The 16,088-nt window shown below is 43.1% G+C and overlaps 1 protein-coding gene across 5 annotated transcripts in view; it reads left to right on the forward strand.

Annotated features, from left to right (window-relative positions):
- Positions 1-16,088, forward strand: part of F13A1 (coagulation factor XIII A chain) — a 111,600-nt gene that overhangs the window by 71,030 nt on the left and 24,482 nt on the right. For all 5 annotated transcript variants that reach the window (XM_075921293.1, XM_075921292.1, XM_014581439.3 and 2 more), the window contains 3 exons: positions 1,624-1,798; positions 5,425-5,563; positions 13,265-13,368. In XM_075921293.1, coding sequence (XP_075777408.1) covers positions 1,624-1,798; positions 5,425-5,563; positions 13,265-13,368 — 418 coding nt within the window. The remainder of the gene's footprint in view (positions 1-1,623; positions 1,799-5,424; positions 5,564-13,264; positions 13,369-16,088) is intronic.

Genomic DNA, 16,088 nt, shown 5'->3' on the forward strand with positions numbered 1-16,088 from the left:
CAGATTGCTGGTAGGAAATGAATTGCCCATTAATGACTATCAATTCAGTCAGTAGTCAGCAAAATTCCATTTATAGTCTTACCTGGAGAAAACCTATGTCACACAATCTTTCTTGTTTTTATGTGTGTTAGATTGCATGCTATTAGATTCAGCTCTACAAATAACTGTGGATCTATTTCTTCTCTCTCACCAGTATAAGTCAGGAATAATTGTACTGAAGCCTATTTCTCAGTAGGATTCAGGATCACTTATTATTCTCTGTTCACAATCATATTTATTAATACTGAACCATTGAAAATTACCAGTGTGTATATATGTTGCATTTTGACTTGACTTCCCCTCTCCGCTCCCCATTTCTGGCCAAGAATAATGTGTCCTCAAAGAGATGAGGTCCTACTTTGAGTGTGAGGCTTCCACAGAGTGTTAAATAACTAGAAAATACACCTTGTCAAAGAATATTCCATTACAAACAAATGACAGCTTATGGATATATGTGTAAAATCAATTCCACCAAATTAATTACTTGGTCACATGACTTTCAATCATTTGGTCAAATGCCCATTGGATTTTAGCATTTTACCAAGAGTGGGATTTTTTCAAAATACCCTAAACAGATTTGGCAACTAACTCCCATTAATTTCAGTGGCCCCTAAATGCCTTTGAAAAACTGGCCCCAAGTGACTAAGGCTATGTCTAGCCTTAGTCACTTTTGAATCTTTTGAAAAAGCCTCTTTCGAAAGAGAGCATCTAGACTGCAACCACTTCATTCAAAAAAGCAAGCCGCTTTTTCGAAAGAGAGCACCCCACCCAGGCAGGCCGGATGCTCTCTTCAAAAAAGCCCTGTTTGCATTCAAGAACGCCTTTTTTCGAATGAGCATTTTTGAAAAATGTGTTATTCCTTGTAAAATGAGGTTTACCGTGGTCAACAAAACCGCTGCGTTCTTTTGATTTAATTTTGAAAGAATACAGCGGCAGTCTAGACGCAGGGGAAGGGTGGGTTTTTCTTGTTGTTGTTTTTTTTAAAGGCCACTTTTTCAAAACAAAAATCCCTGCAGTCTAGACACACCCTAACAGATCTAGGTATTTGGCCAAATGGCTCATGGAGAGAACTAGAAACCCGGAGTTCTGAGTCTTAGTCCCAGCTGAGACTCTGATTTATTGTGTTGTCTTGAGCATGTCAGTTAGCCTTTCTGTTCATCTGAAGATGACAAAGCATTTTGAAATTCCTTGGGTGATAAGAAAAGCACCCCATTCAAAGAAACAATATAATATGGGAAGGGGTACAACATTTCTAATGTACACAGCATTAAAAAACCCCAACCAAAGTATTAGTACAAAGATTGTATAGAAGAGACTATACATTTTTTTACATTTAAATAACATTCTCTCAAATTATTTTATCCGTTGCCCTATGCCAAAAAGTCCTCCTAGCAGGTCACTATCAAAACTAAGTGATCTCCTCCTTAGAAAACAATGGGAAATGTTTTGGAAACAATTATATGCTATTCCTAAATCATAAGGGAAAGAGGATCTTTTAACCAACCATTGAATCTAGTTCTACCCATGTCAAATTTTTGATATGCTTATTGAATAGGGAGTTTTACTGTTTTTTTCCCCCTATAGATCAATGCTAAAGATGATGAGGGAGTGGTTGCTGGCTCTTGGGACAATGTTTATGCTTATGGAGTAGCACCGTCAGCCTGGACAGGAAGTGTAGACATCCTTTTGGAATATCATAGCTCTGGTATGCCAGTGAGATATGGTCAGTGCTGGGTCTTTGCTGGAGTCTTCAATACATGTAAGTATAAAAATGTTTTTATACTATCCCTCCCCCCAATCAAGTCCGGGGTTCAGGGGAGTGTGCCAAGTCTCCTCTCCCTGCCAGGGGCGCATGGCACAAGAAGGAACCGCCAGCTGTTTTGAAAGACTTCACGTGCTCCCCTGTCCCTGCTCAAAGTCTCTCCCACTGCCAGGGGCATGCAGCACCTAGAGAGAACTGCAAACTGTTTTGAACAGATGGCGGTTCACTCTAGACTCCGCGTGCCCCTTGCAGAGTGGGGGTGGAGGGCAAAGATTTCACGTGCTCCACTGTCCCCAGACCCCAATTGGCCTGGGGATGGGGGGAGTGCGTGAAGTCTCCTCCTGTCACCAGGGGCACGTGACACCTAGAGGAAATGGCCAGCTGTTCAAATATAGCTGGCCAGTGGTGTAGTGGGGGGGGGGCAGCTGCCACCAGGCGCCATGCTAGGGGGGGCACCAATTTAGTCCCCCGCCACTCCCCCTGTCATCCCTCGGCTCACCTGCTCCTTCTCTGCCCGCCACTAGCAGCTGGAGCCTCCTCATCACCTCTCTGCCCCCCAGCCTGACCCTCCTCCATCTCTGCCAGCGGGTTAGTGCATGCAGGGCCTTCCAGGGTTGGACTCAGCCATTCACCAGTGACGGGGAGGGGGAGGGACACAAATTTTGGTTTTGACCCCAGGCGCATAACACCCTCACTACACTTCTTCAACTGGCCGTTCTCTTTAGGTACTGGGGGAGGAGAACAAAGACTTCAGATGCTCCCTCACCCCCAGGCTAATCAGAGTATGTGGGTGGGGGAGCAGAGGGTCACTTCAGAAATGTATGACGTGTCCCCCTTCAGAAATTATTGCCCACTCCTGAGCTAATTGCTAAAAGATTTTTGAAAATATTTGTTGTCTTTGATTTTTGTAGTAGAAATTCATGTCCTGCCTAACATGGAAGACTGTACGACCTTGTCAACAGTCAGCTGTAGAGAAGATTGTGTGATCATAGCATGACTAGCCAATGAGAATTAAGCCCCTGAAACTGCAAGGGCTTCCACCCCTTTCACCAGCACTAAATTCACTATCCCCTCCCCCTGATTCCTCTGCTCACCTGCCAACCCTCCCCACTATGCCCTGCAGGACATCTAAAACCTGTTCCATTGTTGATGTACCATTATACAGAGTGGGCCAAATGTTGCCTTTTGAAGCATAGGTGTGCAACTCCCATTGGGATTGATTCATTTCAGTATTCCTCTAGCTATCCCCTATTTATAAACCTGAGGTAATGTGGTGTAGGTTCGGGACCATTTGTATTCAGTAGGAGACATGCATTTTAGGGCAGAATCTGGCAAGGTAGGCCAACTAACATAGCTAGTGCAGTTAGCAATCTAGCATGCATTGCTGTTACAAAGCCAGATGACATGACAAAAATCAATGACTAGCAAGTTAAAATGCTAGGCATTGGCACATCTCACACATGGCTGCTTCCATGAAGAGGAGCCTTTGCAAATGAGTGACAAGAAGAAAATAGTGAAGGTGGGGAGTTGAATTCAGCTAGACCGATTGCTTTGAGTTATTTGAAGCTTGTAACACTTTATGATGGCACCTACACCCAGTCCAGTTTTCCAAGGTGGTCATACTGACTGAAGATAATCAGCTACTTTAAAATGCTAAAACATTCTGGAGGCAAGTAAGCTAAGTCATTGATCTTGCAATTGTCGGATGAATTATTTTCAGTGAGCCCCGATGGCACTCATGTGCTAGAAGCCATTTGAATGAAATGTAATCCATTTGGGAGGGCATTTGAATGAAATGTAATCCATAGGTCTGTATGGCATCAGATGCATCCAGATAATTTGTCATCCCAGAATTCAAAACACGTGTGGTGTTGTTCCTTATTGAAAAACACAGAAGTGATGTTTGCCTACATAGGGCCATAGAGGGATGTCTAAAATTTCCCATTGAGACTGTTTTGTGACAGTAAATTCAATTTTTCAGTTCTCTCCTCCCCTCCCCCTCCCCAAAGTAGTATCTGCTCTCTGGACACTTTAGGCTTTTCATCAAAAGGGAAAAAAGACTCTTTGCCTGAAAACTGAAAATTTCTATTACAAATGCTGCTGCAGTATCTCATGGCAATTGTAGTTCAGATACCTCATGCCCCCATTTTTCTTTGTGGGTTATACATCACTGGCTGGACTCCATCTCCTATGCTATACACTTAAACTCTGTACTCTGGAGGTATGTCTAGACTACATGGCTCCGTCGACGGAGCCATGTAGATTTGTTTTTTTGGAAAAGGCAAATGAAGCCGCGATTTAAATGATCGCAGCTTCATTTAAATTTACATGGCTGCCGCGCTGAGCTGACAAACAGCTGATCAGCTGTTTGTCGGCTCAGCGCGCTAGTCTGGACGCTCCCCTGCCGACATCAAAGGCCTATGTCGGCAACCCCGGTAAACCTCATCCCACGAGGAATAACGGGGTTGCCGACAAAGGGCTTTGATGTCGGCAGGGGAGTGTCCAGACTAGCGCGCTGAGCAGACAAACAGCTGACCAGCTGTTTGTCGGCTCAGCGCGGCAGCCATGTAAATTTAAATGAAGCCGCGATCATTTAAAACGTGGCTTCATTTGCCTTTGCCTACAACCCTCATCTACATGGCTCCATCGATGGAGCCATGTAGTCTAGACACAGCCCCAGTGTCCCTAATTCGGCAACCCCTGTGGTACAGAGGAGGAAGTGGCTTTGTGTGTTGCCACTCCCCCTGGGGCTTTTCCCCACCACTCCCATAGCAGCAGGCAGCCTAAAACCATGTGTGCCCCTGGTAACACAGCAGCATGTAAGCGCCCTGCCCAGATCCTGCAGCACCCTCCCTGGCTCGCCCAGCAAAATCTTTTTCCAGGGTTGCCAGATTAAAGAGATTCAGGTGTACCATAGGCACAGGGGCTCCCGTAATGCACCGTAGCAACTGAGCAAAATCCTTACCTGACTTTATCTTAGTTTTCCCATTCATAAAAATAGGGATAATTACTTGCATCATTGAGATGTTCTGGGACTTAATGCATTTTTTAAAGTGAGATTGCCTAATAAAAGGTGATTACAGAAGTGCAAAGTATTATTACTGAACAATTGGTACAAATGCTATAATATGCTTTGCTTAAACTCTCTGATCCTGACACTTGTAAATAATTCAGTTTTCTTTCTCAAAATCAGTTGATTTCTGTTGTTCTTTGTATTCTCTAGGTTCCTCCTGAGTACAAATGTACCATTAGAAAATTCCAGCTAAACTTAAAACCAAGAAACCTTCTAACAGTTGCCTTTCTAACACTCTTCCATTCACCTCAAAGCTTATTGCTGCTGTGTTTACCCTCTATTGTGTCTTGGGTTTTGGGGAACCCTGTTACTTTTTCCTCATGTGCTAAAGACTGTGTGTGTGTGGGAGCATACGTGTACATAGGAATGTTTTACAAATGGAAAATATTGAAAGAATAAAGACCTAGATGATCTTTCTATGCTCCCACTCTGCTTTCATATATTTAAAATCTTCTCCAATCTATCTTCCCATCCTATCTACTCCTCTTGTCTGTGTATTATCATATTACCCTTTATTGTCCTTTTCATTTCCTTTCTCTTTCTTTTCCAGTTTTGAGGTGCATAGGAATACCTGGAAGAATTGTTACCAATTATTCCTCTGCGCATGATAACGATGCCAATTTACAACTGGACGTCTTTGTGGATGAAGAAGGGAAAGTGAACCCCAAACTCACAAAAGACTCAGTCTGGTAAGCTGTCCTAGCAAACCTCTTAATGAAGCAATCTCTGTGCATGTAAAAGGTGACAGATAAGCAAGGTTTAGCTTGTGTCTATATACCTTAAAGAGTACTGCTAGATTATAGAAAGACATAGTTGCAAATTGTGGAATAAAAGCTACCGGTAGTTAATACACAGACAATGAATATAAAATGCTCAATATGAGAAAAGGCATTTGTTCAAGAGCCAGCATTCAATATGTCACACATGTAAGCAACATGGAAGGAGAGGGCAAATAATTAGTTTTACTAGAGTTCAAAACATTTTTCACTTAACAGAGGGCCAATCTTCCTATATCTTGGGTGCCTCCAATTTTGCTGGGTTTTGGACGATTTTATAGCTTGGACTTAACGCCTGATCCAATGTCCATTGAAGTCAATGGGAGATTTTCTGTTGCTTTTGATCGTTTCCAAATTGTTCGTTTTATTTAAATGTGATACCTGTATCCAGAGTGGCAGAGGGGCAAACTTTAAAATAAATATAGTTTAACAACTAAGGACTTTAATACTTTGACTAGCTTCATAAAAATAAGAAACAAGATAGCTGATCAGTGAATTGTTTGACTCGAGACCATTTTAGGTTTGGAGAAGATAATTCTGCTGTTGTCTCACTCAAACTTTCCCATTCTGTCTGGAGTGAGAACAGCAACATGTAGTGGTTAAATGCAACATTAAGCTGCAATGATCTGTGGGTTACAATGCCACAACATCTCTTTTTCTGTGGAGCAATAACTCTGTCTTCTGTTCACATTCCTACGTTCAGTAGATTCTTATCCTGCTCGTTGTGTTAATATTCCTGATTTGTGCGAATGATTTATTTACTTCAGCCATAGAATAATAGTATTCATTCATCAGGATGCTTCATTAACAATCCAAGATCTGGATTCTTTATAATACAAAAATGAAAAGAAATCCAATATCCTGAAGACAAAAAGACAGTCTACTTATAATCGCATCCCTTCCCATGAGTTCCATTGTCAACAGGGAAGGATGCAGGTTTTGGAATCAATATGTAAGGAAAAATTCTTTTTCATGACATCAGGGCTTCTCATAGAATCACCCCAGTGCCATCCTATGTGAATTGCACAGAAAAATGAATAGTTCTGTATCTCGAGAGACAAAGTGGGTGAAGTAATATCCCGAGACTGGCACAGCTGTAACAAAACTACATGGTTCTGTGTCTGTAATTTGCCTAGATTGAAGCCTATACTTCCCAGGGTTCCAAAATTCAAATTTAGCATTTAATCTAATGATCAGAAGACAATGCAACATTTGTATAGGTATGATTCTCCTGCAACTTACACGGGTTATAAATTGAGAGTAATGGCATTGAAGAAACAGTGATGTACTGCTGATGTGAGGAGAATCATGCTGTGTGTATATAGCCACGTGTAATTGTGGTATGTTAGACACTCTACTTACCACTTCACCAGTCTCTCTTTCCCTCATGTACTCAAAGGCACATTTGTCTTACCCACTTCTGAATTTTTCCTTTTCTGCCCCCACCTTTTCATTTCCCTACCATTTTTCAGGATTTTTCACTTCATTCAATAATTGTTCAATTTTTCCTCTGAGGCTAAGGACGGATTCTCAGCTGGTGTAAATAGATGAAGCTCCACTGATGTCAAGGAGTCTGCGAGCTGAGGAATGGGCCCACAGTGTTGTACACCTCACATTTTATATACCTCTTTCTTTGTCTTGATTACTTTGGGAACTTCTTTGTTCATGCCTTTCTCCTCATAATGTATTTATTGCTACATGGTGCACATAATCCCTTGGGCGCACATTAATTTATCTTACAGCATTTTCCATTTCTCCTCTGTGTCCTTTCTCTTCATTACTTTGTACCACTCTATAGTAGCTCTAACTTATACTTGTGTCTCGTCTTTGGCATTATTTCAGTGTAGGTTTTTTATTTTTAAGAGGACATTTTCCAAGATATTTATAAGAATTTTTTTTAATATTGATCTTTCTCTCTTTCCCTCCCTCCCCTAGGTAACTGGCATTTAGATTCTTTTTCCTTTATGAAGGTTTATATCAGTTGACTTTTTCAACTACCCCACAAAATTCAGGGATTTCTGGATCCAGGATTTTTATTTAGACATCTCTCGATGTGGGGCTGCACTCAAGTGCCTGGTATCTGACAGGCCTTTACTTATTTCTAAGTAAATTCCAGGATGAAAACATGAATAGAGAATTACATAGATGTTGCCAAAAGTTATTTTTAAAAACGTGGTCAGCTGTGGGGCCATCATTACTGACTGCTTCTCCTTACTTCACTCCTTTCTTTTAATTATATACATGTACAGGATATACCTGGACGTGGATCCTACTATTATGCCTTGATCCTAGTATGAACTCCTGTCAGGCAGTGTTCTGTTAAAGTTTATGGGAGGGAGTCCATGTTGGTGTAGGGGCTTCTTTCATGCAAAGTTCAGTGTAGGATGAAGGACTTACTAGAGATCCCTTGTAAAGTTTTGAATTCCGATTCTTCCATGCTCCACCCTCTCTTCACTCTAAAATCAAATTCCTTGCGGTGTGAAAGAGAGGTCTTTAGTGCCATACTTGGTCCTAATGTCCTCTCTTCCAATATATCCCTAATCATCTGAGCCCTGCAAAGTACTCTTCTTAAATGGTCTGCCAGACACAAAACCCTCCTGATCATCTTTTATTAATTTTTCTATCACTTTGTTTGATCTATTAGTAATTATATTTGTAAATATTTTATGATCCCTGCATTGATCTGTAGAGTAATTCCATCATTCCTTAATGTCTCTGGCAGGGTTGAGTATAAAAGCTACAACTTCAGTTTAAAAAATTGGACATAAAAATATAGAGGCCGGTCCTCAGCTGCCAATCAGGGGGCATAGCCCCACTGAAGTCAACAGAACAGTTCCTACTTGCACTAGCCAAGCATGTGGCCCACTGTGATTTGTAGCTGGAAGGAAGTTAGGCTACATTTTCGGGATTGAAAATCCCTCCAAAAGCTGGGCCAGCACAAGTGAATATCTATCTATCCCCACTCAGTGCCATCATGCTTATTTATCATTTGTATTGCAGAAACACATGTAAATTTCAATCCCATTGTGCCAAGCATTATACGAACCAGAACCAAAACCAAAAAGACAGTCCCTGACACAAAGAACTTACCATGAAGATATTACGTTGCAGTGTCTACTCATAGAATAAGATTAGTTTCATTCATGTTCCCTTTCCTGCTCTTGTTTACATTCTGGCCTTTTGTCATATAAAAAGCCAATAACATTTGAGTTTGATTCGAAGATGGATTTTAATTGCTTCATGGCAAAGACTGCTTCTTCTCACATGGCATTGTCGTAATTTTCAAAAACGTACCTCCCAAAGACTGGTTCACCAAAGGCACTGAGAGAATGACTCAGTACGCAGCACTCAGCAATATCAAAAATTCTAGTTGTGTGCGTCACTTTTCTTGAATAATTCTTTTTCTGTAGTCCTGCTTCATTAACTCTCCTAACTGACAAGTTTTTCCCTGATCCAAGCTTTTATTTCTACTTTGAAATGTCTTGTTAGACAAGCCTCAGATCCCACTGACTCCTCTTCCTTTCTGTTTTTTCACCTATTATTAATGAAATAGTCGGAGTTTAGCAATCCATTCTGGCTACAATTTTATTGCTAATATTGCAGGCATTAGGGAAATATCTGTGGCTACACAGAGATGCAATTTTATTCATATCTGCTGGCAGGATACACATAATTTGCAAAGCAAATTGGTACTTTCTCCTCCTCCATTTTGGCACTAATGGAATTCAAATACTTGGTTGACTCTTGAAGCTCTTGCGAGAAACTTGACTTGTTTTTTTTCCTTCCTTGTTTGTGCTCTCTCTCTGGAGCGCTAATAAAATCTCAGAAAGAAAGTTAAAAAAGCCATCTTTCTTTTTATGTCTCTTTATCTTTGAAAGATTCTGAACAGATTGTAAATGAGATGACATGGTGGTGTTTTTCTAGCCTCCAGCCAAATGAGGGCATTTGATGTCTCAGTGCTGAGATTAACCACTTATGTGCCTTTGAACACATGGCTCATAAAACCCCTTGGCAGGGGTGCTACAACAAATTCTATAGTGGGGATGCTGAGAGCCATTGAACCAGACTGTAAAGCCTGTGTATATTGGAAACCACTTCAATCCAGGGGGTGCATACCTATGTCCCTATGGAGATCTGCTGTTTGCCTGTAGAGATATGAACTCTCACTTGGGCAGCTGCCTCACCTGAGGCTGTAAACTAATTAGAAACTAAGAGAGCTAGGTCTAGTTTTAGCTTATAAAGTTAGACCTAATCACCGAATCAGAGAATTTGAAGACTGGAAGAGACCTTGAGAGGTCATCTAGTTAAGTACCCTGTGCTCACGGCTGGACTAAGCACCATTTAGACCATCCCTGACAAGTGTTTGTTTCACCTGCTTTAAAAAAAAACTCCAATGATAGAGATTCCACAGCCTCCCAAAACCATTTATTTCAGTGCTTAACCACCCTGAGAGGAAGTTTTTCCTAATGTCCAATCTAAACCTCCCTTATTTCAATGGGAGCCTATTGTTTCTTGTCCTAGCCTCATAGTTGAATGAGAACAATTTACCTTCCTCCTCCTTGCAACAACTTGGTATGTACTTGAAAACTATCATTATGTCCCCACTCAGGCTTATCTTCTCCAGACTAAACAAACACAGGTTTTTAGTCTTCCTTTATAGGTCATGTTTTCTAGATTTTTAATCATTTTGGATGCTCTTCTCTGGATTTTCTCCTATTTCTCCACATCTTTTTAGTGGTGCACAGAAGTGGACATCATACTCCAGTCGAGGCCTAAACAGTGCGGAATAACATAGAACTATTTCTCATGACTTACTTATGACACTCCTGCTATTACATCCCAGATTGATGTTTGCTTTTTTTCTTTGCAACAGTGTTACAATGTTGACTCATATGCAGCTTGTGACTTCTTATAATTCCCAGTCCCGTTCTTCAGTACTCCTTCCCAGTCATTTCCCATATTCTGCAACTGATTTTTCCTTCCTTAGTGGTCTGCTTGAATTTTATTTTGTTTACTTCAGACCATTTCTCAAGGTTGTCCAGATCAATTTTCATAATGACCTTATCCTCAAAAACACTTGCAACTCCTCCCAGCTCAGCATCATCCTAATGCAACTAGTTTAATCTTTGGTCTGAGGCTTTCAGAAATCAGTCATAAGGAGTTAGGGAAATATTTTTATTGCAAGGTCAATTAATAAACCTGCAACTTTATATAGTAACCAGACAAGCTTGGGGTTTTTTAAACCATAAAAATGAACATAGTTGTGCATATTGCCAGTTGTACAGTCAGTCTGAAAACTCCATTTAAGATATACCGAGTCATCAGCCTAGCTAAGTGTGCTTTGTACCATTCAAGAGGTAGACAGCAGTATTAGCACCAGCATAAATGCACAGTTAGGATATGTCTACACAGCAAAGTTATTTCGAAATAACTTTACCAGCATCTAAACAGCCAAACTGCTATTTCAAAATTAAATTGAAATAGTGGGAGGGCTTATTTTGAAATTGGTAAACCTCATTCCACGAGGAATAGCGCCAATTTCGAAATTGCTATTTCAAAATAAGTGCTGTGTAGACGCTTATTTCGAAATAGGGGGCTTCCAGCCCTTCCCAGGGTGCCCTGGTGACCACTCTAGACACAACCAAGAAAACTCCTCTCCCTCCCCTCTCCCAGGAGCCCTTAAAGGGATAGACTGGCCACAGTGCCTGTGCCAGCTCCAAACCTGCCAGCCCAGAGCCAGCAGTTGCTGCACCTGACCCAGTGGCCCCAGCATGAGCCAGGCAGCCAGTGCCAGCCAGCCCTCCACTGCTCCCCAGAACCAGTCTGCCAGCTCCCAGGAGCCTGCCAGGGGCCAGAAAAGGAGGGCTCCTGCCTGGTCCAGTGCGGAGATCAGGGACCTAATTCAGGTTTGGGGGGACGCCTCTAACGTCCATGATCTCCTCACTAAACAGAGGAATGCAACCGTCTACAAGCAGATGGCTGCCAGCTTGGCCACCAAAGGCCACATCCAAACACAGGTTTGCATGAAAATAAAGGAGCTGTGGCAGGCTTATGCCAGGGCCACACAGGGCAGCTCCCAACCAGGGGCAGATCCAGACCCCTACCCCTATTTTGATGCCGTGGACAATATCCTGGTGGGCAGGATGGTCCGTGCCTGCCACGTGGTCATGGACCCTGGGGCAGAGCTTGCTGCATCCTGCTGCTCCAGCCCCTGCTGCCTCCCCAGGTCCTCCTCCAACTCCTTCTTCCCCTCCCGCTTCTTCCTTCCCACCCTCCCCACACCCCCAAGGACGCCGAGGCCCCTGCACCCATGGCTTGGGAACCTGGCTGACAAAACCCCCCAGCCCTGAGCTTCTCCCCCCCCCCTTTGCCTCCCCCTGCCGGCTCCCTCCTCCCAGGCTTCCCCCTCTCCTACCCTCCCTCCTACCCTCTCCCACCTTCTTTCCCCAGTCTCACCTCAGTTTCATTCCCCTCCCCACCCCAGCTTTGTTCAATAAAGAGGCTTTGTTGTAATGAACATGTGTGTCTTTTATTGTACATCAGGAAAGGGGGTTAGGGAGGGGTAAGTGGAAGGATGTGAGGGAGGAATGAGGCACAAGCCCCCAGTGGGGCACACCAGGGAGACTGTTACTGCCTGCAGAACATGCTACCGGGCTCGAAGCAACACAACCAGGAGAAGCACCACGGGGCCCAGGGATGGCTCCAGCTCCATGCTGCAGAGTGCTGTGGTGTCCTGAGTGAGGGAAACCAGAGCACGCAGAGAAAAAAATGCTTTGCTGTCCCTCAGCGAGGAAGGCAAGCAAGCAGGGAAACCTTAGAACCAGCTGTCCGGGGGTGGGGGGGTCCCTTTAAGCACAGGTCTCAGATACCTTGTGTGGCTGCTGCCTGAGGCTAACTCCTGACCTGATGCCCTTCCAGAACTGGTTCCGGCCAGCCTTAAATGTAATTCAGCATCCTATCAGTGTGGACACGCTATTTTGAAATAGCAAAACTCTATTTCAAAATGCATTTTGTGTCCAGATGTGTTATTTCAAAATAAGCTATTTTGAAATAAGATATTTCGAAATAACGCTGTAGTGTAGATATACCCTTAGGGATTTCTCTTGCATAGAGATACTCTTGTAGAGAGAATTAGCAGGCACCCTTCTCACAGATCCTATTCTTGGGAACATGGCTGACAAAAAAGAGTTATGGCAGGAGCATTCTTGTGCACTAACAATCCTCAGCTGCCAGAATCTCCTTCGAGGAGCCTGTGCATTAAGTGCAGTTTAGAGCCTCTCTGGAGCACCACTAATTAGCTTCTTGGCACTGGATTGTGCCAGGGAGCTTGAGGATCAGGGAATTGCAAAGAAGGCTTACACCTACCTTTCAAACACTCCCCATCAAGCTTCATCAGGCACCTGAGGCACCTGTCCTCTGCAATGTGTAAACTGCTTAATCCAGAAAATTCTTATGCCGGTTTCCCTGTAACTGTGTGACATTCAGACACAGGGGGTATGTCTACACTACCCCGCTAGTTCGAACTAGCGGGGTAGTGTAGACATACCCAGGCTTGTTTTGCTATTTATTTGTATGCTTCAGAGTTGAATGTTCTTGTCTGTTTTCCTGTATAAGGAATTATCACGTCTGGAACGAGGCATGGATGGCCAGACCTGATCTTCCAGTTGGTTTTGGAGGATGGCAAGTCGTAGACAGTACTCCTCAAGAAAACAGTGATGGTAACCCTGCATGCAATTTTTTTGATCAATCTTCATTGCAGTCTTTTCCTTTTTTTGGTTACAAATGCCAGAGTACCAGAACAAGTCCTGTGGCAACATTTGGTTCAAAACAAGCACTTCTAGCCTCCATATAGGGTTTTTCCTAAGCCACTTTGAGCTGAAGACTAGAGTAGAATTGTGGGGAGTCCATTGCACAAGGATGGGAAGTACAGTGTTCAGAGAACTTGCACAGGGGTCATGCATAGGAAGGGCAAGGTGTGGTGAGACTAGTGGATCTGTCTCCACACAAATCCACTAGTTTGAATGTCTGCATAGAAGGCCCATGCAGCCTATTTTAGTCCTTAGACTGAGGTACGTGGCTATGGAGAGGACTTGGAGATGAGTTTCTCATTTTCCCACAAGAAATATAAAAGAACCAGTTAACTCAGCAGGCATAGAATTTGGCCCATGGAAAACAAGACACTCTGTGCTACAATTCAGCCATTCTTGTTGGGTTAGGCACGGCAGTATGTACTTTATATAGTATTATGTGTTAAAGATCCACATTCATATTCTGCAATACCAAAGGTTTTGACGTGCCCCATCTATAACCTTGGCTTCTGTTCTGTTAGGGCAGTGGTGCACAACCTTTTTCCTGGTGCAATCCATGGGTTGCACATTGCTGTGTTAGGGGGTGCTACTTATTGTTTCCTATTGAAAGCTGGCTCAAAGAAAAAATTCTGTGCAACTGAGAGGAAGGATAGGAATTTTTCAGTGGAAATTACTTAGAAAAATTGCAGATGAGACATGAAGAACTTTGATAAAATCACAAACTTTATTTAATTAGATTTCTAAAGTGCCCTCCCCAATAGGTGTTGCTCATACTTTTGGATACTGATGGTTATAATCTGAGGGCACATCTAAATTACGGGGGGGGGAGGGAGAGGAGAGAGGGTTCGAAAAAGGATCTTTCAAAAATGAAAGTAGTCTGGATGCATTTTTGGAGGGGGAAAAAACCCTTTTTCGAAAAAAACGCGTAAGCCTCCTTTTTTAAGGAAGAGCGGTTTTTTTTGGAAAAGGGTTTTTTTCCCGAAAAAAACACGTCCAGACTACTTCCACTTTCAAAAGATCCTCTTTTGAAGGTGAGCTCAGGAGAAGATATGCAAATTCCTGTGGAATTTCATATCCTCTTTCGAAAATTCTACGTAGTCTAGACATAGCCATACACTTATTTACCCCTCCTAGGCTACGTCTACACTGGCCCCTTTTCCGGAAGGGGCATGTAAATTTCACTAGTCGTCGTAGGGAAATCCGCGGGGGATTTAAATATCCCCCGCGGCATTTAAATAAAAATGTCCGCCGCTTTTTTCCGGCTTTTAAAAAAGCCGGAAAAGAGCGTCTAGACTGGCCCCGATCCTCCGGAAAAAGTGCCCTTCAAAGTAAGAATAAGAGCCTCCGGAAAAGGGCACTTTTTCCGGAGGATCGGGGCCAGTCTAGACGCTTTTTTCCGGCTTTTTTAAAAGCCGGAAAAAAGCGGCGGACATTTTTATTTAAATGCCGCGGGGGATATTTAAATCCCCCGCGGATTTCCCTACGACGACTAGTGAAATTTACATGCCCCTTCCGGAAAAGGGGCCAGTGTAGACGTAGCCCTCCAGTAAAGGAACGGCTCTCTCCCTTCAGCATCAACAAGAGGGATCAGTGATAGAGACAAAGATTGGGGGAGAGACTGGGTTTTTCCACAGCATGGCCATCTAGAAGTTAAAGGGGTCCCGGGGAAAAATGGAGAAGACATGGGATGCCTGACTTCCACAAACCCTGTGACCAGCTTGCAAGCTGACTGTGGCAGGAAAGGGCACCTACTCCAAAGATCACTGAAGCCAATCAATGGACTCTAGTTGCCTCCACTGGAGTTTGGATCCAGTTCAGGAGCATTACATGTATTTGTGATAACAGACATGCCCTAAGGAAGAGGGAAAGGGGATGTATTGGTTTTAAACCATATATCTGGGGTGTATATAGCATATTGGCCATCATGCTAATTTCCCTCCTTAGACTGCATTCTCTAGATAGTAGAGAAAAAATGAAACCCCACCACTGTTACATTTCCTAATTTCCTCTTCACTCAGTTCAAACATTATCCTTAAGACAGCTGCAATCCGATGTTTCCTAGGTTCACACTCTGAGCTCCTCCGAGCTTGTCATTCAGTAAGAGTTGATTTGAGTTAAAGCTGACACTTCCAGCACTTGAGGCTTATGCTAAACAGTGAAGCAAAGCTTGTGTCAACTGTTAGATAGCTTCAGGCTTAGGACTGGACGGTTCACTGAGTTGGTAATAGAACATGGAGCCTTTAGCTTCCAGGTCAACTCTGGCGGTAAGTTATTACCAATAGGTGGCTCTTTGGTGGTCTACAGCGTGTGAAATGAGTTGATGCTGTCAGTCCAGTTCTTAGCAGACAAGCCTCCGTGTCTGGCATCGACAATCCCAGCAGAGAAGAAAGGAATGAATGACCTCTGAAGTAGTATGTAGGGCTACGGATTGAGGCACAATATGGAAAACATGGAGCAACATGTCAGTGCTTTATCAGGGACTAAACAGTAGGCAAAGGGTCGGCTGAATCACTTAGTTACTCCAATTTTGCACAGGTATAACTCCACTGGAATCATGCCAAATAGGGACTGAGTTCTGTCCATTCATCACCTTTCATTAACCTTCCCCAATCACTTTTAAAAGGTAGATG

Source organism: Pelodiscus sinensis, chromosome 2 (genome assembly GCF_049634645.1).
Source record: "Pelodiscus sinensis isolate JC-2024 chromosome 2, ASM4963464v1, whole genome shotgun sequence".
Taxonomy (NCBI): domain Eukaryota; kingdom Metazoa; phylum Chordata; order Testudines; family Trionychidae; genus Pelodiscus; species Pelodiscus sinensis.